This window comes from Lathamus discolor, chromosome 5, assembly GCF_037157495.1.
Source record: "Lathamus discolor isolate bLatDis1 chromosome 5, bLatDis1.hap1, whole genome shotgun sequence".
In the NCBI taxonomy this organism is placed as follows: Eukaryota; Metazoa; Chordata; class Aves; order Psittaciformes; family Psittacidae; genus Lathamus; species Lathamus discolor.
Window position 1 is genome coordinate 28050221 of NC_088888.1, and position 24538 is coordinate 28074758.

General features: G+C 46.3%; 1 protein-coding gene across 1 annotated transcript; it reads left to right on the forward strand.

Moving 5' to 3' along the window:
* The first annotated feature begins 568 nt into the window (after positions 1–568).
* Positions 569–14142, forward strand: HNRNPU (heterogeneous nuclear ribonucleoprotein U). Its single transcript, XM_065680141.1, has 14 exons — positions 569–1534; positions 2449–2560; positions 2684–2757; positions 4999–5138; positions 6703–6802; positions 7895–8007; positions 8421–8684; positions 8894–9013; positions 9502–9630; positions 10000–10168; positions 10696–10935; positions 11361–11563; positions 12514–12585; positions 13012–14142. Exons 1-14 carry the CDS (start codon positions 808–810, stop codon positions 13063–13065), a joined length of 2517 nt encoding a protein of 838 aa, XP_065536213.1. The 5' UTR covers positions 569–807; the 3' UTR covers positions 13066–14142.
* Positions 14143–24538: the final 10396 nt, after the last annotated feature.

The window sequence follows — 24538 nt, forward strand, 5'->3', positions numbered from 1 at the left end:
TGGGTATACAGCTCTACTTTCGTTCTTACATAACCGCGTTAACAAGGTTGTACCGGGGCAACTATTTTAAGTAGCAATGTTCGTTTTCGAAGCCTTTATGCAGTGAACTGTGCGGACTAGGCCCCCGGCGGGAGCCCGGGAGTGAGCGGGCAGAAGGGAAAGCAAGGTTAGGCGCTGCCGTGAAGGCTGTTCGGTGGGGGTGGGCCCTTGTTCCGAGTTTAATCCACGCCGAAAGGGCAGCGGGAGGCCTGCCGGGGCGGCACGGTGACTGACCTCCAGCCCCGAGCGGGCCGGTTGGCCGGAGCGGTGTGTGCCGCCGCGCTTCCCGCTGCCGCCCGCCCGACATGGCGCAGGGACAGCCGCCGGCAAAGAGCGCCGCGTGCCGGCGGGGAGAGCGGCTCCGGGCCCTCGCCCGGGGCCCCGCCGCGAGGGCGGCTCGTCCAGCGCGCGGAGCCGCTGCGCCCCGGCGGGTATTTACGGTACGAGGCGCGCGCGGGCGGCCGTTACGGTAGCGGGGGGGGGGGGGGGGCAGGGGGAGAAAGGAGGGACTACGTGCGCGGGGGCGGGGCGGGCAGTGCTGCGTGCTCGGCCCCGCGAGGCGCGTCTCCCTCGCGAGCTCGGTGAAAGGATTTGGCGCCAGGCGGGTCCGCTCTGCAGCTGCCGCAGCCGCACGAACCAGCCGCGCCACACAGCCGCCGCCTCCCGCCGGGGCCGCGACACACAGCCGCCGCCGCCCGACCCACCCCGCCGCCAGCCCGCCCGCCCGCGCGCCGCCCGCCCGGGGATCGAGCCGCCGCCGCCGCCGCCATGAGCTGCTCGCCCGTGAACGTGAAGAAGCTGAAGGTGTCGGAGCTGAAGGAGGAGCTGAAAAAGCGGCGCCTCTCCGACAAGGGCCTCAAGGCCGAGCTCATGGAGCGGCTCCAGGCCGCGCTAGACCAGGAGGAGGCCGGCGGGGGAGGCCCCGCCAGCGGCGCAGTTGAGCCTGGCAACGGCAGCATGGAGGAGGAGGCGGCCGAGAGCGGCGGGGGCGCCTCGCAGCTCCACCAAGGGGGAGGCCCCGACCAGGCCGCGGCCTCCATCGCGGAGGACGACGACGAGGAAGGGCTGGAGGCCGCCGATGGCGACGCCATGGAGCTGGGCGAGGAGAACGGCGAGCGGGCGGGGGCCGGGGGCGGCCCCATGGAAGAGGAGGCGGGCGGCGAGGAGGAGGAAGAGGAGGAGGATGAGGATGAGAACGGAGACGACCAGGGTTTCCAAGAGGGGGAGGACGAGCTCGCAGACGAGGAGGACGCGGCCGCGGCCGGGGACGCCAATGGGCACGGGGAGCAGCAGCCGCCGCAGTCTCAGCCCCAGCAGCAGCCCCCGCCGCTCCTCCAGCCGCGCGGCGCCGCGAAGGAAGCCCCCAGCAAGAGCGCTGGCGGCGCCTCGGGGCCCCCGTCGGCGGCGGCCTCCGGCCCGGCGGGCCCCGCGAAGCAGCAGCAGCAGAAGAAAGCGGAAGGCGGCGGTGGCCGCCCCGGCGCTCAGGCCGCCGGGGGTGAGTGTGCGCGGCGGGAAGGTGTGGTGGGGCGTGAGGAGGCCGTTAATCCCCGTCCCCCTCGGGAAACCCCGTCGCGGGAGCGGCGGGGGGGGGGGGGGTGGCATCGAGCTGGCGGTTTCCGGGGCACGCGCGGGAGGGCGTTTGCGGCCGGCGCATCCACCGACTGCCCCCCCCCCTCCCCGCTCCGCTTAGCACCGCGTGCTTCCCGGCGGGGGGGCGGGGGTCCCGTGAGGGGCCGTTGCGCGGGGCTGGCGGGGGAGGGGCCGCCGGGCCGCGGAGCAGGTGGTGTGGGGGGCGGAGGGGCCGCTGGGGCGCGCTGTGCTGTGCTGAGGAGCGCTCGGTGGCCTGACGTCATTTCCGGGCTGGGCCCTGCTCGGGATGGCGCTGGGAAGGCCTGGTACAATGGAGGCGGGAGGAGGAGGAATCCCTTCCCCGCGGGCAGCCGCGCGGCCCCGCGCCGGGCCTGCCGGGAGGAGGCGCAGTCGTGCGGGCCGCTCCGTGTCCTTGCGGGCGGCCCGGAATGTCCTGCTCCCGGGGAGCAGGGGGAAGCTGGGAGGTGCCGGCCTGGCGTCGCGGGAGGGATTTTTTTTTTTTGTCTGATTTCTGTTTTATTTTTTTAACTTCTCCGCTTGGAAGCGGTGTGTGTGGGTGTTAACATCGAGCACTGCACCCGCGGTGCGTGGTGTGCTGGCCGCTTGCGATGATTTAGCAGACAAGTTTTTTCGGGTCCTCTGAGAAAATTGGAGATGCGGGGTTTTATCTTAGTACAAAGCAGAATTCTCTGTAGGGTAGCATTGTTTTTTTTTGTGCTGTAGATTCTTCAGTTTCTAAAGTTGGAAACCGTCATGTAGTATTTTATTCCAGATTATGAAGAACGACTTTATGTAATTAAATCGTTAATTTTGTTGCAGGTGATGCTAAAGCAGAACAAAAACCTGGTGAGAAAAAGAGAGGAGTGAAGAGACCACGTGAAGACCATGGCCGTGGATATTTTGAGTACATTGAGGAAAACAAGTACAGCAGGTAAATAAATGTGATGCTGGGCAGCATTTTGTGAATGAGAAGAAAAGAATAGAAATGCTTATTTTAATAGTGTGAAAATGGGTGTAGCTTAATTATATTTTGGTTGGTTTTTGTTTTGTTCAGGGCTAAGTCACCTCAGCCACCTGTTGAAGAAGAAGATGAGCATTTTGATGACACAGTGGTTTGTCTTGATACTTGTGAGTAAACAGAGTTTTCTTTATGCTGTAAAGATGCAGTGTTATGCTTTTAGTTTGAAAACAACACTTTCTGAAATGTGGAGTGAATACATCTGTTAACTTTCATTACCAGATAACTAAAAAAAAAAAAAAAAGAAAATGGTGTTTCCACCCATTTTCAGTATAGAGGGATATATGGGTCTTTAGCAGGAATAAGATTTGTGTTCCTGTTAAGTCTGTGATACCATGCGTTTTTTTTTAAAGAGCTGTTAACCAAAATACTAACATGGAAACCAAGATGGCCAAATGCAGAGTGAGCATAGAACACCCTAAAAACAGCTCGGGAAACTAACATAGCACATGAGCTTTTAACTTCAGAAAGTTTTGAGAGTTGGTAGTGTAGGTGACTACAATAGTACAGTTTGTGAAGTGAGCTTTCTGCATAACTTGCTGAGGCTCTGTTCATGTCTCCTGATAAATTTAACAAAATCAGGTAAGGCCTCCTGAAAAATGACCCATTTGTGCAACCTGGGAATTTGGGGGTGGGAGGGGTTGTGATCTGTGCAAATTGAGTGGCAGAAAACTGGTCAGGAGGGCATCAAAGTGGACAAGCACCTACAAACTCTGGCTTTTGAGGCAGATTATAAATGTTGTTGTGATGCACCATGACTGGGGCAAAGTTGACATGTTCTCAAGGGTAAGTATAAGCACTTGGTGCAGTATTAGAAAACTTTGGTGATGCTTGAACTTGTTCGATTCTTCAAACACCATGGAAGGATATCTTAAATTTTGGCATTTACTGACATATTTGTTAGTGGCTTCAGGTGTGTTTTTTCTCCTGAGAAATGTTCTGAAATGGAAGGAGGTATTCATTTCAACCACATGAATTGCTGGATATACCGTCCTTGACATTTTGGTAACTAAATCTCAAGTTTCTAGCTGCTAACCTGGTGGGTAGTCACCTTTGTGGAATCTTCTGATTTTCCCAGTAACTGAGTAGTTCCTACTTTTTGTTATTTTTAGTTTCAAGTATCAACAGGCTACTCAGATATCAGAATCAAACAGCTTTAAGACTGAATTATGTAACAATTTGGTGCTCTCTCTCTCATGGACCATAGTGATCCAGACATGAAAGAGGTTTAGTGCTCTTAAAGGCTGTGTCTTATAAGGAAGCTAAACTTCAAGTTCTGTTCTCACTTGTCCTAAAAGCAACCTACACAGGTGGGTTTATTCTGTATGATTTTATCTGGTTTTCCTGCAATAAATAAAGTCAGAAGTACTAACAAAAGAACACTGGAATTGCTATTACTGTAGTTGCAACTGGGGATAGCTGTATGCAAACACAAGATTCTCGTGCATGAGTTACCAGTAATACAGGGAAGGCTGTATTCCACGGTGCTAGGGTAGCATGCAGGTTTTATACCAGGGCAGAACAACTCACTGCTTGCTCATTTTGCTCCTTTTGTGTAACTGTCAAATAGGCTTGAAGTTTCTTCTATGGATTCCTTACTCTGGGGAGTTAAAATGCTATATCCTGCACCTTGTGTTACTGTTTCACATTGTCTTTTTGAAGACAGCTAGAAGATAAATTTCAAAATTCAGTGTGCAGCCTGAAGATGTCTGTAAAAGGTCCTACTTACATTCTGAGGGCAATAGGTGAATTTGTAGTGCAAATGGTGTTTCTTAGGTGAAGTAGGTTCTTTTGCCACATTCTGCATGCTTACCCTACCTGCACTTGACTTAACTGACTTTAATTGGCTTAATCTAATTGGACTTGCTGATTGACTATGTAAACCAAGACAGTACTACTTTCAGTACTTACACGGAAATACTTCTGTTCCTATTTACCTCTCAGCCACCCTTAAGTTTGGGCATATGGGGTAAGCAGATTTTAAACAAAGGTATCTAGCAAATGCAGCACATGATGCAGGTTCATTTGCTCTGTATTGATGGAAATAGGTAACAGACAAAAAAGGTTTAAATAGGTGAGGTGAAAGTTTTTCAAGCAGATGATAAAAACAGAGGAAATTTGGTGAGAGAAGTGAAGATGGCAGCTTGAAAATTATTCTCGTTGGCTAGCTTTTCATGAGATTTTGGCTGACCTTCAGCCTGCAGCTCAGTCTAGGCATGTGTTCAGTTGATTTCCTGAAAGATGCTGAGCGGTTGCTGGCAGTTTGTCTTGAAAATCACCTTTAATGCATAAAGTTGGACAACTGTACTTAATTTTGTAGTGAGAGTAAACAATGATTTTTATGTTAACAGATAACTGTGACCTGCATTTTAAAATCTCGAGAGACCGTTTTAGTGCTTCCTCTCTGACCATGGAAAGCTTCGCTTTCCTTTGGGCTGGAGGGAGAGCCTCCTATGGAGTTTCTAAAGGCAAAGTCTGCTTTGAGATGAAGGTAAGTTAAACTGATGTTTTATGGGAGATTGCTTCGTGCATTCTTAGATACGATTTTGTTTATTCCTTCAAGTTTTTTGGACTCTGCTGAAACTAATTCAGGTGAACAGGATTTTGAGAAGGCCTTCTTTTAAGAGCCTGTAAAATGATTCCTGATAAAATGTGGCTCAATTTGGAAAACCTCTACTTCTAAGAACTTCCATTTAACAAAAAAAAAGTGGCTCACAAGAATTTGTAGCTCATTTTTGAAGCAAGAACTTCTTGCGTCAGCACTTGTAGAGTTTTGGTACTCAGTAGTCAGAAGTTTGCTTGTGCGTTCTGGAGATTACAGAACGTTTGGCTTGGCTCACTCCATTTTTATTTTTTTTTATTTTTTTTTCTTCAGGGATATAAATTATCCTTTTTTTCTGTTCCTACTTAGCCTCTGAGTTTGACCTGCTCTAAGCAGCTATGTGGGGCTAGATGACCTCCAGAGGTCCCTTTCAACCTGAATAATTCTGACTTGTTTACACAATGAATGTGAGTATTTAGCAGTGCAGGAGTTCACCTAAGGGGTAGGAATGGAAAAGAGCAGTCAGCCTTGTGAAAAAAGATTTCTCCAAGTTGTTGACAAAAGGCTAACAGGAGGCACAAAGCTTGTTAAATAAATAAAAAAGAAAAATCACTGTTACAGGCTTCTTTGCATTTGCTGTGCCTGTGTATATAGATACTTCCTCTGTTCTCTTTAGTACTTGCAAATCTAGCTACTACCAGGAGGAGTAGGTAGTGTTCCCATTCTCCATGTTCTTGCATCAAGTGATTCCTGTGTCTCTTGGTACCTGTAACTCAGGACGATGAAATTAAATCGATGCTGGTATTTACTGCCCTGTTCACTTTCAAATCAGTTTCACTTTGGTGTCCCCTAGCTCACACAGTTCTGGAAACTGGTAGGATGCCTATTAGTTGCTTTAGTTCGGTGACATTTGTAAAGGCAGTCGGAAAATAGCTGGTTGCCTACAGATTCCAGTGCTTTTGGACAGGGTTCTTTTTTTTTTTTTTAATCTGGTTACGTTGTTTGAAAGCTGGCAGATTGCCCAGGAAGTTGTCTTACTGTAGCAAGGGAGACAAGAGTATAATAGTTTCCTCAGTCTATATGCAGCAATATTTTTAATCCATTATCACATTTTATTGGCAAAGTAGTTTATTGTTAATCCCAACTTCATGGTGATTATTTAAAACAAAACAAAAAAAACCCAATGAAAAAACACTTATCTTGTTGGTGATTTTAATACCATATTAAAAGAATCAAGGCTTTCGGCTAGTGAGATGAACTGCTGTGACTAAATGCTTGGAAGGTATGTGGTATCTTGCATCTTCATTGATCAGTTGGGAGATGTAACTATTTAGTCGCTGGCTTGTGGTTTCACATGTTTCACTGAAGCATGTTTTGTTTTTGCAGAAGGTGATTACTCGGACTTAGCAACGATTTAACCAGAGTGTAAAGGTTACAGATGTTACCTTTGTGTTTCCATCTCAGTAGTGTCTAATAAATACTACATACCTTTTAATTAATAATTTAAAAATAGGTTACAGAAAAGATTCCTGTTAAACACCTGTATACAAAAGACATTGACATACATGAAGTGAGAGTTGGCTGGTCACTGAATGCAAGTGGAATGTTGCTTGGTAAGGCTTAAACATTTGACTATTTTTCTATTGTTTGTTGTGTATATAGTTGAAATTTTATGTAATTTTTTCTTCAACAGATGGGGAAAGCTTAGTGATTATAGCCCATGTGTTCTGAAAAATGGTCTTAACTTGAATCATTCACTGGACGTGGTGTGGGAAAGCTTATTACTGGTACCAGATAAAGTCATTAAGTATTCAGGTCTGAAAAGGCACTGAAGATCTGAGAGTTAATTCTTTCGGTGGTTGAGTATGGGTTGTTGAAAATGTTCTTAAGGGCCTGATAATACTAAGGATTTGTCCTTTCCATGTACTGCCATAAATAGGAAGAGGGGGTCTTTCCCACTTAATTTTTCTTTTGAGGGTTGGGCATAGTATAAGATTTAACCAGTGAATTAAAATTCCTGGATAACCACAGTATCATTCTTTTCACCTGGATGGGAGAATCCTTATTTCTGAAAGTAGCTAGGAAGAAAGATTAGATCTGTGGGAACAGATCATAAATGATATTTATAGATAATATCTGCTGCTGAGAAATGTCTTTTTAAGAAATGTATGTTAATTGGTATGTTCTGACAGCAGCAGCAGCTTTCTTGCTAAGTTCCATCTGAGTCCTTGTGTTTGACACTTCTGTTAGCTTGTTCCTTGCAGCTTCATCCTCAGCTGTCGCATAGGCTGAAGGTCTGCTAAACTCCCTTTAAAATGGGAGGGGTAAGTGCTGCTGGAGACTAAAGTCAGAAAGCCTTTCTGACTAACTACGGTACAGGTATACCGGTGCATAATCAGGTCTTCAGTTTAAAAATACTTGCTCGTAACCTTATCTGGCAGTTCAGCTTTGTGTCAACATGAATCTGGAGCTAGCAGCATTAAGGCTTTTAAAACTGGGATGGGGAAACACTGCTGTTCTATCTCAAGTGAGAGTATTGAATATAAAACCAAGCTGTAGCTGGTTTTGGGGGTCGTAGCTTGTTGTGGCATTAATCAAAGCATTCTGAACAGCAGCTTCCTTTGAAGTAGCTGTAAAATGATTGTATTTCTAAATGGTTAGGTGAAAATGCCTTTTTTTAATAAGTTTAAATTATATTTCTTCAGGTGAAGAAGAATTTTCTTATGGGTATTCTCTAAAAGGAATAAAGACGTGCAATTGTGAGACTGAAGACTTTGGTGAGAAGTTTGATGAAAATGATGTGATTGGGTGTTTTGCTGTAAGTTTTCCCTTATATTTTCTTTTAATGAAAAACATCCTTGAATTTCTAGACACCTTTGTGAGAGGCAGTAAACTAAATATAGAAAAACTTGGAGCAAGACAAGTTTAACATAGGGAGGAGGTAGAAATAGCAGGTATTGCCAACAGTGACTGCTGTCAATGTGTTATGATTGCATATTCACAGACAGGTGTGAATGTGGGGGGGTGGTGGTGAACACAAAACAACAGATTTTAAACGAGACTATTGTTAATTTTTTTCTGTTAGGATGAATTGCTATTAAGTCGTTCCTTTATGATGTATTAGGGTTACAGAGGTTGAGTTAGAGTAGCCAGTATAGTGAAATGACAAATACGACTTTATAGAGCAAGGTGAGTAATTTTACCCAAACTAATGCTTTGTCTGAAAACCAGAATTTTGATGGTGATGAAGTGGAACTCTCATATTCCAAGAATGGACAAGAGCTTGGTGTTGCATTCAAAATAAGCAAGGAAGTTCTTGATGGGCGGCCACTATTCCCACATGTTCTCTGCCATAACTGTGCAGTTGAGTTCAACTTTGGCCAGAAGGAGGAGCCTTACTTTCCTGTACCAGAAGAGTACACCTTCATCCAGAAGGTCCCCTTGGAGGATAGGGTCCGAGGACCAAAGGGACCTGAGCAAAAGAAAGACTGTGAGGTAGGTTTCTTGTTGATAGTATCAGAGTTGTGGAGAAAGCACAACACTGACCTTTTTGTCTGGGAGCTTTAGTGCTTGGTATCCTGACTACTCACCCCTCCAGTATCCCTGTTCCACCACCCCTAGTTTTCATTAGGCTTGTTAGTCTAAGTTGCATATTAAAGAAAACCTTTGAACTAGTATCTCAAGTATAGAACTTGTCATCATAGGTGGTGATGATGATTGGCTTGCCTGGAGCTGGCAAGACTACGTGGGTTACCAAACATGCAGCAGCAAATCCTGGGAAATACAACATTCTTGGGACAAACACTATTATGGACAAAATGATGGTAAGTGGCGGCATTTTAGTTGTTAGTATGTTAAAGGTATGTAAATCCAGGGTATTCAGAGTTCTTTTGTATCAAAAAAATCTTAGGAACTAGCTACTGGTTAGCTAGTGACTGTTAAAGATGTTCTTTCATCTCACTGAGCTGTGAGCTCATACATGTCACAGCAGGATTCTGAAGAATTCCTGGTGCTATGCAAGTGAATTGTTGCCGACTGTTCAAGTATTTCTTTCTAAAGCTAAATGTTCTGAGGACAGTGATACGATTTGGTGATGTTATGAGCATACCTTGGATTTAACTGTATTGATTGACCTAGAGTCATTTATAAAGCCCTGTGCCTTACAGAGACTTCGGGAATTCCGATTACAAGTTTGTAGCTGTGGCTTTGAATTGAACAGTTGTTGAATCCATGCAGAAAGCATTTAGCAAAGAAAAATGTCATCCACGTGTCTCAGGGCTACATTAATTAACTCTGAGAAATCTCTCTGCAGGTGGCAGGTTTTAAGCGGCAGATGGCAGACACTGGAAAACTTAACACACTGCTGCAGAGAGCTCCACAGTGTCTTGGAAAGTTCATTGAGATTGCAGCTCGTAAGAAGCGGAATTTCATTTTGGATCAGGTAGAAGCTTCAGTGGAAAATGGTTAAGGAAATTTTGTTATAGGCTGTAGTGCAGTAATTAAATGGGATTAAAGTTACATTGTTAATAGCTGTTGTTTCACTTAGTGACTACTTGTTCAGGGGACACAAAGTTGAGACGCTGTTTACAAATGCTTGTCTGAACTTCTATGGATTTATGGGATGTGGGAGGAATAGTGTTTTAACACGTGGATATGAGCTCGTAACTTTGCATTATGCAGCATCTTTATGTCCAGTTATTTGTAAACTTCATTGCAAGCTCTTGTAGAGGTGAAGTCTATACACCATAAGTTGACTTCCTTAACTCTTACAATGACAGCTACGTGTAGTAAGTTACTGCATTTTTTTCAGACAAATGTGTCTGCAGCTGCGCAGAGGAGAAAAATGTGCCTGTTTGCAGGCTTCCAGCGCAAAGCAGTTGTTGTTTGCCCAAAAGATGAAGACTACAAGCAAAGAACACAAAAGAAGGCAGAGGTGGAGGGAAAAGATCTTCCAGAGCATGCAGTTCTCAAAATGAAAGGCATGGAACATAATCCTATACTGTGTTTTAGGATGCTGAGTATCTGTTTAAAGGATTAAGTAAACGTGAAGTCTAAAAAATCACTTTATCTTAAACAGTTGTACTTAATCAAAACTGGAAGACTAATGTAACTTGTAGGACAACACTATATTGTGTTCCCTCTGCTGCAGTCCTTAACACTACTCAGTTATGCTGATATGCTTCATGCAGATGCACAAAGCTGTCTTGGCATAAAGTGCCCTATATAAGTGACATATTTGGCAGAAACTGGTACTCTGAGTGGAGGCTTATAAAAGAAAAAAAAAGATATAGGCAGAATGTTCTCAAGGTTTGGCACAGTACTGGCAACTCCATGAAGACCTGTTTATTTCTTTTGTCACTGTTACCTTAAATGCTCAAATTCTGTAATGTCCCTATGCTGAAGGAATGCGGGGGGAGGGAGGAAGAATGGGAGAAAGGTGATTAAATTACAGCTTTGACTGTACCTGAATGTAGATGCTGAATACTCAGTGTTTTTGCAATTATAGGGAACTTCACACTGCCAGAGGTAGCAGAATGTTTTGATGAAATAATCTATGTAGAGTTGCAAAAAGAAGAAGCTCAGAAGCTTTTGGAACAGTACAAAGAAGAGAGTAAGAAGTCTCTTCCACCAGAAAAGAAACAGAATACTGGCTCAAAGAAGAACAAGAAAAGCAATAAAAATCAGTTTAATAGGGGTCAGAGAGGACGTGGAGGATTCAACATGCGGGGCAACTTCAGAGGAGGAGGTGAGCTTAGAAACAAGCCTGTAAAATTTGGAGGCTGCTCCTGGGGGATGGTGGAGTACTTCATTGCAGTTGTTATGTGATGGGAACGTTGGTTTTGACTTAAGTTCAGTGTATTAGGACAAAGTTAATTGTCCAGCTTTGAAAATGAAGAAGGTTGGCAGGATCATGGATTATGCTGTTCATGTAGTTTGCAGCCCAGCTGTGAGGTTTTATGTTAGGTTTGGTGTGTGTTTGTATCCCGGGCTGTATATGGAGTGTTAGTACATGGTTAAACTGCCATTTACGACTTAAATCTTTGCACTGAAATTTTTGCACTGAATTTGCATGTCTTGTTTCTATACCATTGTTATTTTGAACAGTAAACTTAATGTTAGAAATATTTCAGACCTAACAGTCACTTGATTGAAGCAACTTTCTCCCTGCAGTCCCTGGCAATCGTGGTGGATACAATAGGAGGGGAGGCAACATGCCTCAGCGAGGTGGTGGAGGCGGTGGTGGTGGTGGTGGCAGCAGCGGTGCAATTGGCTACCCGTATCCTCGTGGCCCTGTCTTTCCAAGCAGAGGTGGCTACTCAAACAGAGGAAACTATAACAGAGGTGGAATGCCCAACAGGGGAAACTACAACCAGGTGATGCTTTGGGGGGATTTCTATGTGCCCAGAGCTCTCAATGTTGTGCAAGAAGCTCTGATGCTGAAATGGGGGGTTCCATGTTGAAACTGTACCTCTCTCCTGTTAAAAGATACAGGCTTTTAGGGCATGTGTGAAGGCTTGTGTTTGATTCTGTCCCCTGCACTCCAATAGTAGTAACTGTTGTTTGGCCTTAGGGTCAAGGTGTATCTTTACCAAGCACCTAGGGAACTTTCTGGAAATAGCTCTGGAGAGAGAGTTTGGTTTTCGTGTCTAGTATCAACCACAAGTAATAAAGACATGCTAACTGAGGTCCTAACTGATGTGGTATCAGTGGAATTATTTGAAAACATAATTTGGGTTGCTGCAGAGCCAGCAGATGGAGCCCAAGGTAGTAAACAAGGCTCAGGTCTGTCTAATTCTGATGAACAGGGGAAATGCAGTATTTTATCTACTAGTATCAGTGTCCCCTTGTTCTATAACTTGCATTTGAAGTTTTGTGGGCTAACTTTTCTATTCTCAGTTGTATGAACTGTATCCTTTTGTCTGCTCAGATTACACATCCTTGTAGCAACTACAGCATTTCCTAACTAAAAATAGGCAAGCTGTTGTATTTTTAGTTGTCGTGGTGCAGTTTAGCAGCTGAAAATAGGGTGAGTCAGAACTGGATTAGCTATAGCTTTCCAGACCACTGGCAGTGAGTTAGATCTGGCTTATTAATTCTGAGGTTCTTGCCCCATGTTTAAGGAGCAGCTGCTTGGAGGGTGAGGTAGGGTTTTTCAGGGACTTTTTACTTTGGCTTATTTAAGCCTGGGCCTGAGACTTCATATTTGAAAGATTGGTTCTATATGGTACGTGATGTTCTGGTGGTAACAGAAAGACTGGTATTTGTACACTTTGAAAAATACCAGTTGTAGATGAAGTAGTTAAAACCTGTTGTCCTCTTACAGAACTTCAGAGGAAGGGGAAATAATCGTGGCTACAAAAACCAATCTCAGGGCTACAACCAGTGGCAGCAGGGTGTAAGTAGTTGTAACTTTTATCTTTCCACTGATTGTTAACTTGAATGTTTCAAAGCACTGTCTGAAATAATTAAATATGTAATCAAAACTGGGTAGCAAAATCTTCTAATGCTAGGCAATACTGCTATAAATAGGTTTCTGTGCAAAACCTGGTCTGGTTTGATGGTCTTGATATATCAAATACCAGCTGTGGCTTATCGGTCTTAATGGTATGTAGTATTTGGCTTCACATTACTACAGTGAAACGAACTTCAGTTCCTTTTTCAGTTCTCCTTCAGTTATTCAGGAGCTTGCTGCTATTTGAGAGCACTTTAATCTGTTTTAGTTCCAGGAGAACTAGATGCTAAACACCTTCTGTTTTTCTGTAAGAAATGTGACGTTTATGTGATTGCAGGTTAAAATTAACTATTTATCCCTTTATTGCAGCAATTCTGGGGTCAGAAGCCATGGAGTCAGCATTATCACCAAGGATATTATTGAATACCCAAATAAATGAACTGATACATATTTCTCCAAAACCTTCACAAGAAGTCGACTGTTTTCTTTAGTAGGCTAACTTTTTAAACATTCCACAAGAGGAAGTGCCTGCGGGTTCCTTTTTTAGAAGCTTTGTGGGTTGATTTTTTTCTTTTCTTTTTTTTGTACATTTTTAATTGCAGTTTTAAAGTGATTCGTAAGAGAACCTCAGCATTGTGCACGATAAGAGAATGTGTCAGTATTTCAGGGTTCTACATTTTATCTGTAAAATGTGACTTTTTTTTTACCACAACAAAAGTAAAACGTTGCTTTGTACCTGGTGTCTTTTTATTAAAGAATTTTCTCCTTTTTCCCCATCCCCCAATTTCTAAGAAACAGTCGTGAGTCATGTCACAATACGATAGAAATGTTCGCAACCAGATTGGCACGGAGGCTCCTCGCTAGCTCTCCGCAACACCGTGAGATTATGTAAAGCTCCGAATTACACTCCACCATCTCTACAAAGCTGCTGGGTGGGGAGGGGTGGAGCGGGAGGTCAAAGTTTCCGGCAATAACTAGGACTTTTTTGTAACACTTAGAACTCTGTGAGATGTTGGGGGCAAAGAGGAAACCCGGGGCAAAGTAGTGAAGGTGGAGTGTATGTAGAAGCTCTTAAAGTTGTAAAACTTGGTTGCATTATTTGTGGAGGCTCAAACTTGTGAAGGTACAACACCATAATTTCTTTTCCATTTGTTCTGCATTTTGATTCTGAAAAGAAGCTGGCTTTCCCCATTTCTTATTAAACAAAACTTGTTGTAAATCCAGTTGTCTAATGGGATCTATATGAAGTTAGCTGTGTGTCTGTATAACTCTTAACTCTTTCCCCACAAAATACTGTATACCTAGTGTGCTTGTAGTAGTTACTCCACCATTTTGTAAGCTAATGAAACTGTGAGTCACCCATTTTCTATCTAATTTTTAATCATGTCAATTCTCAAATGGGTGTACCTCCTTAGCCTGCTGATTCCTTTTCTCTTTAAAGAAAGTGGGTGGAGAAATTTAACTCTAGACATTTGTTTGCAATAAAATAAACTCATTTTACTCTTGTTTTGGGATTGTTGCCATCAAGGTCTAAAATCCCGTTAAGGCTATAAAGAGGAAGAGAATGTACAAAAGCGATTATGTTGGACAGTTTTGAACTCATTACTCTGTACATGCTGAAATACTTGTGTTTCTTTAAAAGTCTAACTGGTGGTTGCTCTGTTAGAGATCTATCACATGTATAATCTCACAGTTAACATGGTTATATGTATAGGGCAAAAGTCTTTGAGTTGCGCTTGCATCATGTAAATCCATTTAACCTATTTATTGTAAAATAGACTGTAGGGACGGAGCAAGGGGAGAAACAGGACAGGGGGGCAGGACAGGAGGGGTGTCCTGGGGAAGGAATCTTGGAATTGCACAGAGAGCTTCCGTTTGGTTTAAGCGCTATTTTGTTGAGATTTCTGCTTTTGTAAACTTGCAGTGGCAATGCTGGCTGCAGCTTTCTTGCATTCTAATGCTGTAAGGGGGGAGAGGCATATCCATCCCGAGCTGAACTCTGGGTATATGTGTGAACATGTGTCACTGCCAGCACCTGGGGTTTGCCTTGCAGAGGCTGACCCGGCAGCAGCCCGGGCCCAGAGCTGGTGTAGACTGCTTGAAACCTCTCTCAAATGTTAGTCTGTTCCTAGTAGTCTTCAGAAGTAAAGATGCACTTGTGTTGCTCTTCTAGCTTTTATAGCAGATGGCGTTTGCATATTGACATTAAACAGTAACAGCACCACCTCCTTGTTAATACTGCTTTAAATCATCCCTTTACTTTGAGTGAGAACAATGTAAAGTGTCTTTAAAGAAACGCTATTTAATGACCTAGAAATGTTGGGAATTTAAACCCAAACCTGTTTTGCTGAAATGGAATTTTCTTTAGACTTGCGAAAAGAAGTTTAGTGTAATTAAAAGTCCATCTCCCTTCTACCCTCACAAGAACTAACACTTTGTATGGAGTGCTGATCCTTTGCTTATTTTGGTACTCTATAAAATATAGTCTTAAACTGAAATATAAGAGCATACACTTGCTATGTGGTTGTAAAGCTTGTATTTTAATTCAAAAGTCTGGGATGTTTTGTTTTCAATTCTTTATGGTGTGTAAAAGAAAAAAGCCACACATGAGAGGAAGCACCCAGGCTTGGGAGAGGAGTATGTTTGTACTAAGATACTCCTGAATGAAAGAGGTGGGTTTGATAAGCTCAGCACTATGTGCTAACTGTATGAGTAAAAGCCTCCCCTCCCCTCGCGGTGGAGCAGAAGCCAGCCTTTGCATGAGGCTGGATCTTTGCCTGGGAGGGAGCCCCCCTCAGTGTGTCCTGTCATTCCTAGGGAAGGGATTTAGCATGTTGGATGACTTGGACAGAAAAGCCATTACCTAGAAAAAACACTTCTATCCATTTGCAGTTTGTGACTGAAGAGGTGATAGCAAGCTTAGTTGATGGCTACAACAAGGTGAGGAGTACACAGCTGTACATTGCCAACAGGGGAGGGCTGAGCTGTGTGTCTGATAACTTCCCGCAGCTTAGGAGGACTTGCGGATACAAGGAAAAGTGCTCATTGCCGGCAGCGGTGGGGTGGGCACTGGTGATGTAAAACACAGGGTTTGGGTTTGTGTTTAGTGGGGCTTACTCCTTTTTTTGTGCAGTACAAAGTGGGTTTCCTTTCTTGTACTGAAGGTTTAGAGTGAGCCTGCATTATTTTGTAGAGATCCTGCCCAATTTCTCTGATGGTGGAATGAATAAAACCCCAACCCCTGCTCTAGCCATGCCATGTGCTGTCAGTGCCAGTTGCACAGAGAAACTGCTTTGGGGTGCAAGCCACTAGTTTTGAGTGTTTAAACCCTTGCAATGCTCTTGAGCAATGTTTTTAATAGAAATAGGTGATGAAATCATAGGATTTGGAGATATCCTTGTTCATGGTCATTTGGAAAACTAGGTCAGTGCTTTCTAAAAGTCCAACTGCAAGCTAAGCCACAAGAAATGAAGCTGTGTTACAGAGGTAGTTCAGTGCTTCTGCAGATGTTAACTGCCGGGGGTTGCACTCTCCCAAGCAAAGAAGTGTGTATGTCCTGTAGTTACGAGCTAGTAAGGTGGGAGTAAGTACAGCTGGAGCCGTCCAGCCAGAAGCGCTGCGGAGGATGGGGGGAGCGCCAGGATGTCAGAAAAAGCTGCTGAAAGGAAAGCATAAATTGAGAGCAGCAGCTTTGTGACTGATGTTAACAAACGGGCCATGGTGCAGGTAGAGCAGGGCCTCAGCCCCAACTCAGCCGCCCCACATAGGTTGAGGGGAGCAGGAGGCCTCACCTTGGTGTTACAGCAGGTTCGCCAGCAGTGTGTGCAGCCTTCCCCCTAGGAGGCACGAGCTGTCTCCTCCAGTGCAGCCAGCCTCTCCTAGGCTCACTGTTGCAGGGAAGGGGCTGAAATCAAGACTTGGCCAGTAACGAACCTGGATGTGGCTCTTGCTTCCATCCGTCTCTGCCAGAGCACTGTGAGCAGCAGGATTCAGCAATGAGTCAGTTGCTGTGTAAACTTGGCTGGAGCTTCAAATGATGCTAAATGCTTAACACATTGTCAACGTCGAAAGAGAAAACAACAGGAAAATGTAAAAAACCTAGTAATTACACAGGTGACGATACACAAGGGTTACTTCAGAGCAAGCTTTTTGTTCACTTTTCTGGTTACTGCAGAGAAATACGGGCCTAGAGGTTATTGAAATCGAAACTGGGGGTAAGACAGCTCGAACAGGTTTTCCCTCTAACCTTTTCATGCTCGAACACTATGACAGCGGTAGGGAGCAGATGCAGTTCACACTGACGATTCTGGGACCTGCTGCCTGGTTAGCATGCAAGCACTGTAAAGGGTACTCGCTCCTGTCAGCATTAATTCTCCCTTAGCCAGGATCAGGCGGCTGCTAGGACACCTGACAACTGATGTGGCATAAAAATGCAAGTGCGTGGTCTGTGGTCTGCGTGCGGCCTCCGTTCGGCTCCCATTCACCTTTGTTAGCGCTGCTGCCACTCTGGGGAAATTTGGTTCTATGAGAAACTTGTTTGCTGTAGAGGGGAGATGCGTGCTGGGGAGGAGCACTGGCGGAGCACGAGCTCTGGCACAGTGCTGATGCCTCCAACAGTTGCAAAATGAAAAGGCCCAGAATAGCTCTGAAGATCTCTCTGGACGTAAATGCATGCTTAAAATACCAGTGGTTGTTTACACAGCGAGAGACACACAGAAGGCTGGATTCTTCTCTTGAGTCTCCATGTAACGTACTCAGATGCAGGCTACAGCTGTGTTCAGGCCCTGCTGGACTTACAGCTTTGTGGAGCTGTTGTCGAGCAAGTAGGAAAGACAAGGTATTATGAAAGGGCCTTTGTACTAAGCAGGTAGCAAGAGCTGGGGGAGAGGAAATGAGCAAGCCCCAGTGGAGGGATTTACTGCGATATTGCTTTTTTCTGAAAGAAACAGCACCTGGGTTTGCTCCCATGGTGCCGAGAAACAGGATTTGGAAATAGGTGAGCTAGCAGCACGGTGTGCAGAGAGCAGAGGTACGTACCCACAGCCTGGCACCTCCGCATTGTGCGCGCTGCGTCTCCTCCGCTTCGTGCTCCCCGCTGCTGTCAGAGCGCCTGGGGTGCTGTGGGGGCTCAGCCCCGCGTGGCAGCGCTGCAGCGGGGGTGTGAATTACTGACAGCAGGACAGGCTGTTCTGTGGGGGTGATCCCCGCACCCCACTACGCTGCCTCTGCCGGGGCTCCACACACACCCCGTCTCTCAGCAGGTCGCAGAATCACAGCGGTGGTGTTTGTGAGGCCCTCTGGAGATGCAGCCCCTCCTGTTCGCAGCAGGACTGGTGCCAGCACTCAGGGCAAGTGGCTAGCCGAAGCCTAAAAACCTCAGGGGTGGAAGATACATGACCCCTCTGGGCACCTATTCCAGTGCCGCCCTCCCCTCGCTGTAACACAGTGTGTCCTGCTGTCCGGCCCCAAGCTCCCAAGACAGAGTTTGTGGCCGTTGCCCCTGCTGCATCAGCTGCAGCTATCAAGATGTGTTTGCTCCATCTTCGTAACTGTCCTGAGGAAACATTAGGCTGTTAATAGGTGACCCCACAGCCTGCTCTCCTCAGACCTGGTCCAGTCCTTCCAGCTGTTTTCCACTGGGTCGTGTGCTTGAGCTCCCTGAACAGCCCAGGAGCCCTCCACTGGAGCCTCTATGGTTTTTCAACATCCCTGTTGACTGAGAAGCCCAAATCAGGACCGCAACACTGGACACGCTCCCTCAGCCATGTCATACCAGTGGATAAGTGCATCACTTGATCTGTTGGACCTGTACTTCCTGCGGGAGCCCGGGCTGCGGTTTGCCTTGTTTGCAGCAAGACGGCTCCCCTGGCCCATGTTCAACTCGGCGGCCACTGTACGTCCCATCCTTCAGAGCAGGGCGGCTGTTCAGCTAGCTGCTCCCCAGCCTCTAGTGGAGACGCTCGTATGAAGCCACTACGCTGTAGTAATAATAACTGATAATCTATTAACTTGTCAAACAGCATCTCAAAAAGAAACATTAGTTGTTGTAAATTACTTGTGCAAACTAAACTTCTTGTGTATTCTCCCTGTTTGCTTTGGGAGACCTCGGGAGAAAGCACTGTGATAGTGCAGTAAGAACTCTTTCAGCACTTACATAGCAGAGAACATAGCACTTAAATCTCACAACACGTGTTTGGTTTCCAGACCTAGGACATTCCTTCAGTCTCACTTAAGTATGAACTTGCTTGCCCCTTCTTTACAAAGAGAACCATCTATCTATCTATCTATCTATCTATCTATCTATCTATCTATCTATCTATCTATCTATCTATCTATCTATCTATCTCATTTCCCGTGTGGAGCAGGGGCCACCAAGCACCACTGTGGCTGCCAGTGCTCAAGCCCACTGGTGGGCTCCCGTTCTGGCTGTGGTAGGAGCTGCTGCTGCGAGAGAGGAGGCTGTGTAAGGAACCGCAGTGCTGCAGTCCACAGGGCAGCATGCCGCACCCCAGCCCGGCGCGGTGCTGAAGAGATGCCATGGTCTGGTCTGCTCAGAGGTGGAGGAGATGGCAGAGGCCAGGAGGTGCTTCTGAAAACTCCGCATCTCCCTGGAGGTTCTCGGGAGGGGGCTGCTGCTCCCGCAGCCGCGCTGGCACAGCCCCAGGATACTTGTGTGCCTCTGGCGCTTGGCAGCCAGCTGGGGCTTTCTTGTTTCTTCCTTTAAGGAAACACCCGTGCAAGCCACATGAGAGACTCCAGCGGCTTCTTTTGGCAGGTCTGAGCACAGAGAACAAAAAGAAGTTTTCAGGAATGATCTTGCTTTACAGATGCTGCCTTGAAAGGTGTTATCCAGCAAGCACCAAGTACGAGCATCCTCCTCTAGCTCCAGAACAACCCAGTGACAATTACACTGCTGGGATCTAAGGCTGCTGGGGGAAGGGAGAGAGTGCTTGGGCTCCTCCTTGAAGGGTGGCTGTACCTGAGGCATTCCACTCGGTGTGGATCCCACTGGAGGTCACCAGTAGATGGACAGGGCTGCTGTAACTGAACTCTGAGCGATGTCAGGTTTGCTGCCACCACAGGAGGACGTGGTTTGATGCAGGGCCGTGGTTTGCGGCATCTCACAATCTGGTGGTCCTCTGGGAATTCAAGTGTGGGGAGGGTGGCTGCACACGTGTCCGTGTAATGTGTGTGCGCACGGGGGCATCCTTTGCTCTGCTTGAACCGAATGTGATTCTGAGGGAGCAGCTTGCTGGCTGTGCAGCAGATGGTCATTCTGTGACCTGTTTAGATGCTCTTGAGATGCACAGAATCATACAATAGTTTGGACTGGAAGGGACCTTAAAGCTCACCCAGTTCTGAGCCCCCTGCCATAAACAGGGACACCTTCCACTAGACCACGGTGCTCCAAGCCGTGTCCAACCTGGCCTTGAACACTGCAGGGATGGGGCAGCCACAGATCCTCAGGGCAACCTGTGCCAGTGTCTCACCATCCTAATGTCTAATGCAACTTTACCCTCTTTCAGCTCAAAGCCATTCCCCCTCTGCCTGTCCCTACCTGCCCTTGTCAAAAGTCCTTCTCCAGCTTTCTTGTAGCCACCTCACGCACTGGAAGCTGCTCTAAAGTCTTCCCCACAGCCTTCTCTTCTCCAGGCTGAACAAGCCCAGCTCTCCACCTGTTCTCACAGGAGAGATGCTCCAGCCCACGGAGCATCTTCATGACCCATCTCTGCACTCACTCCAACAGGTCCACATCCCTCTGGTGCTGGGGCCCCCAGAGCTGAACACAAGTACTGAAGGTGGGGTCACATCAGAGCAGAGCAGAGGGGTGGTATCGCCTCCTTCCACCTGCCAGTCACACCGCTTTTCATGCAGCCCAGGACACAGCTGGCTTTCTGGTATGCAAGTACATTGGATGACCTTGAGAGCATCCACCTGGGTACCAGAGACTTATGAACTGAGGTGTGGCATCCCCAGTATGAGGATGAATGGGGATACACAAAATGGTGAGTAGAAGCGAGCACTGACTGCCTTTTGGGATGTGAACGACCATCGTGCCTGTTAGCAGGTATAAGAAGCCCTCTGCAGTAGTTGCTGGGGGGGGGGGGACACTTTGTGAGCTTTAGGAAGAAAGGGCTGCTCATTTTTTATCCATCTGGGAGTCTAAGTAGTTGAAGAACTTGGCACTTGGATACAAAGAGGTAAGAAACCAAGTCAAACAAGTTCTGCCACAGCCTCCCAGTGATGCCTCAGGGTGACCCTCAAGGGCTTTTAAGTGTTGGATGCAAGCGTTGTTAAGCACAGCATGTGATAATCACTGGTAATGCCAGATTTCTTGGGGGGGCCCAAACAGAACATCATCCCCTCTATTTCAAGAAACAGGCTGCTGGAATTTTTTTTGCTCTGTATTTGCTCTATGAAGGACTCCTGCAACAGCCATTTGTGATAATGTATCTGCCCAGCAATAAAACACCTATTGGCTCCTCATCCTCAGCAGTGGCGCTACTACCTCAGCCAGAGCCTGAATGTTTCCTGTCAGGGAAGAGGACGTTAGCTGCCCTTTAATCGCTTCAGTAACATATTCTAAACGTTCTGCTGGTGGTGGCTGTGGGCACCCTGACTGCAAACTTGCTCAGAAGGAGCCATGGGCAAATTTGGGCTGGGTGGCTTGCAGGCAAAGACATCTCATGCGTAAATGCACACCATGATCACCAGAGCTGATCACAAGCTGTTTGGCAACAACAGGAGAAGCAAGGAGGTGCAGTGTGGGGAGAGAAGCTGGCTGAGAGCAGATCTGCTGCTGCTCACAACAGCATTCAGCAAAATAAGCAAGGAGTTTAAGAAAGTAAGCAAAGCACATGTGTCCTCTTCAGAGCGTAAAGACAGAGAGGAACAGCTTTGCCTCTGTGAAACAGACCACTGGGCTGTGGCGAGTCTAGAGCAGCCCTGCAGTGGTAACTGCCCACTCCCACCGTACATGGTAGGTACTGCCAGTGGGCTCCCGGCATGTTCACTGGAGGGCTCTGACACAGCCATGCTCATGACAGATGGCAGAAGCAGGAAAGATTAAAGCATTCTCAGAATGAGCTGCTCTCCATCTTTAAAACAAGCACACTGAGGAACACCATGACCCATTCCTGCAGAACAGGCAGACCTGTTGCTGGGCAGCTCTCCGGCAAATTGCGAGCCCGTACACACACAAAGGGAGTGCATGAAAATATCTCAGGGTGCTGCCAGACACGGGTAAAACCCTGTGTTTTCCTCAGATTATCTCATCCAAGGCTCTACCTTTTCTTCACCAGCCTGTTCCCCTGCCCCCAGCTGCAGGTTTAGCATGTATACGTGCTTAGTGTAGTATTCTAAGTGTGTTCCAAGGCCTTGCATCACATTAACAAGAACTCAGCTCCGCTTCTGACATGTGATTAATTCTTGGTTCTCCAATTAAAGACAAGACAAAAAATCATCAAAGGATCACCTGAACACACCATAAAACTGGTTTGGTTTTCTTTTGATTGCTTTTCCAAGGCAGTAACAATGTAGTTATCTCAAACTTTAAACGGAGCAAACCAAACCACAAGTAACCACTGAGCCCAACCTGAATGCCTGCATAGGAATGAAGGAAGTACAGGAATTAGTCTCCTAAGCTCAGGAAAATCTTTCACTTGGGAGCTCATTACAACCAAATTCACACAGTGCTTCATTGTTACCGGGTTGCTTACCCCAGAAATAACAAACATATACCCCCAAAACCCAAAGCAGATGCAGTGACAGGAGGTGACCTTTCCCTTGCAGCACTGGAGGACCTGAGGTGTGTGGTGACACACAGAGAACAGCCAGGCAGCCTGCAAACCGCAGTGAGCACCAACACCTCCCCAGAATCTCTGCTTGGGGAAGGATACAAACGACGAGTTTGGGGTGGCAGCTGTAGTCACCTCTGCTGTCAACTTCAAAGGCTCCTGGGGTTTGAGTCAGTCGCACTTGTTGATGGCTGAAGCATGACACTGCTGCAGCACAAGGCAGTGAAGAGCAGAGGCCAGCCGATGACACGCCTCTACTGATGGAGTTGGCAACCTCTTGCTTTGACAGCGACTTTCCTTCCTGAAGGGCCTGGAGGGTCGCTCTGCTCACTGCAGGGAGCTGTGCGAGCCTGCTGCAGGGGACTAGCAAGCACCTTCTCACAAGAGTATAGTTCCTGCAGGGAGAGTGAGGTGTGGAGGCGCAAAGGGGGCCATAAACCCATCTATTTGTTTTGGTGGTGCTTTAGGTTGCTTTAAGGGAGGATTTGACTAACTTCAGGGATTAAAACTAAGTCTGTTTGTCAGTCACCACTCAGTGACCAAGTAATGCAACTGCCAGTAAAATAAACAGGATTTTAACACCTTTACAGTAGCTTAAAATTGCCACACTTAATTCTCTCCTTCAGGCTCAGAGGGCTGAAAACCAAACATCTTCAAAATCACTATGTATCTTTCTTTCTAGTAATTGTCTGGCAGGTTTTAATTTGAACCTTGATAAAGCAAGAACTATCACATCTGTCATTAGCAGCAATACTTAAAGTAACAATACCAAATCTGACAATAGAACACAGATGTATGTTACGTGTTTCTACCAATGACTCACGGCTCACTAATTGAAAAAACAGGGAATCATTTTCAAATGTTAAAATTACTTCTATTAGGTTACTCTAACTTTTATTTTCTTACGAATGCATTCTAACTTATGACAACTCACAGCTTTGGGATTGGGTGTTTAGTTCTGCCTCTCTCCCCCTTCCAGTGGGGGCTGGTAACCCATCAGTCACTTTCAATCCACTTTCCATAGCCGACGCAACAGCAGCTGGAGCCAGCACTTCGAGGAATTGTGCCAGACTTTTCCCTGAGCACTTATCTATGATCATTCTTCCCTCTGCTAGCGCAGGCCCCCCCTTCCAGGCCAGGGAGTCCTGCTCACAGCTTCCCAGTCTTATCCCCCCATCCCATTCAGCAAATGCTGACTCCTAGTTAGCTCAGCTCCACCTTCAAGTTTTAGTAGATAACGAAGCTCAGACATGTCAGCCAGAGGGCCTGTGCTGCCTCTTTCCACATTTTTCTGTTAACATCTGGCATACTCTCTTTACACTTTGCCCAGTGAAGCAGAAGTATCAGATGGACTATCTATGCAATGCAAATACATCTAGAATTTCAGTTATTGGCCAGAATTGCTCATACTGTAGTTAAGCTGTTATTGTGCTAATAGTCTTAAATGCAGTAGCTTAAACCAACACCAATTAGCACCGGAGAGGACTTAATGCTGCAGTTTTCCCAGATTTTTTAATATACATAGTACCATGATGCTTCCCACTTTTTCTCATCAGTACACAGTAGCTGTGCACTTTGAAGGATGCCATTATGCACATGCTCACTTCTTTCCTGTCACTACAGAACAGCATTTCCTTCTTTCTTTACAACTGCACTTTGTCATAGAGTAAATTTTCTTCTGCATGCTTTTGTTTCCTAACCCCCCCACCCCACCCGCACCCTCGCTGAACTGTAATCTCACAGCCGAAAGACCCCCCGTTTAGGTTGCAGCAGTTCCTTTTCTTAGGTCAGATAGGAAAGAACTTGGCCATGTATTAAAATAGAAGCTTGCTAACTCCTGGTTCATGGCTCACTCAGTTTCCCACTACTGCTCCAAGAGCTTTATGAACACCTCTCACTCCTAGGGGAAGGAGTTTCCTTCCCTCTCACCCTCCACCCCCCCGGCACTCAACCAGGGAGAAACATTTTCCTCTTCTGAATTAGAGTTAGCTGCCAGGTAACTTCTGAGTTCAGATCTTGCAATGAGGATAGGAAGTGTTTCACTGAGCTGAATCAAGTTTTCTGGAGACATTTTATATGAAACTATCAAAAGAGCATCC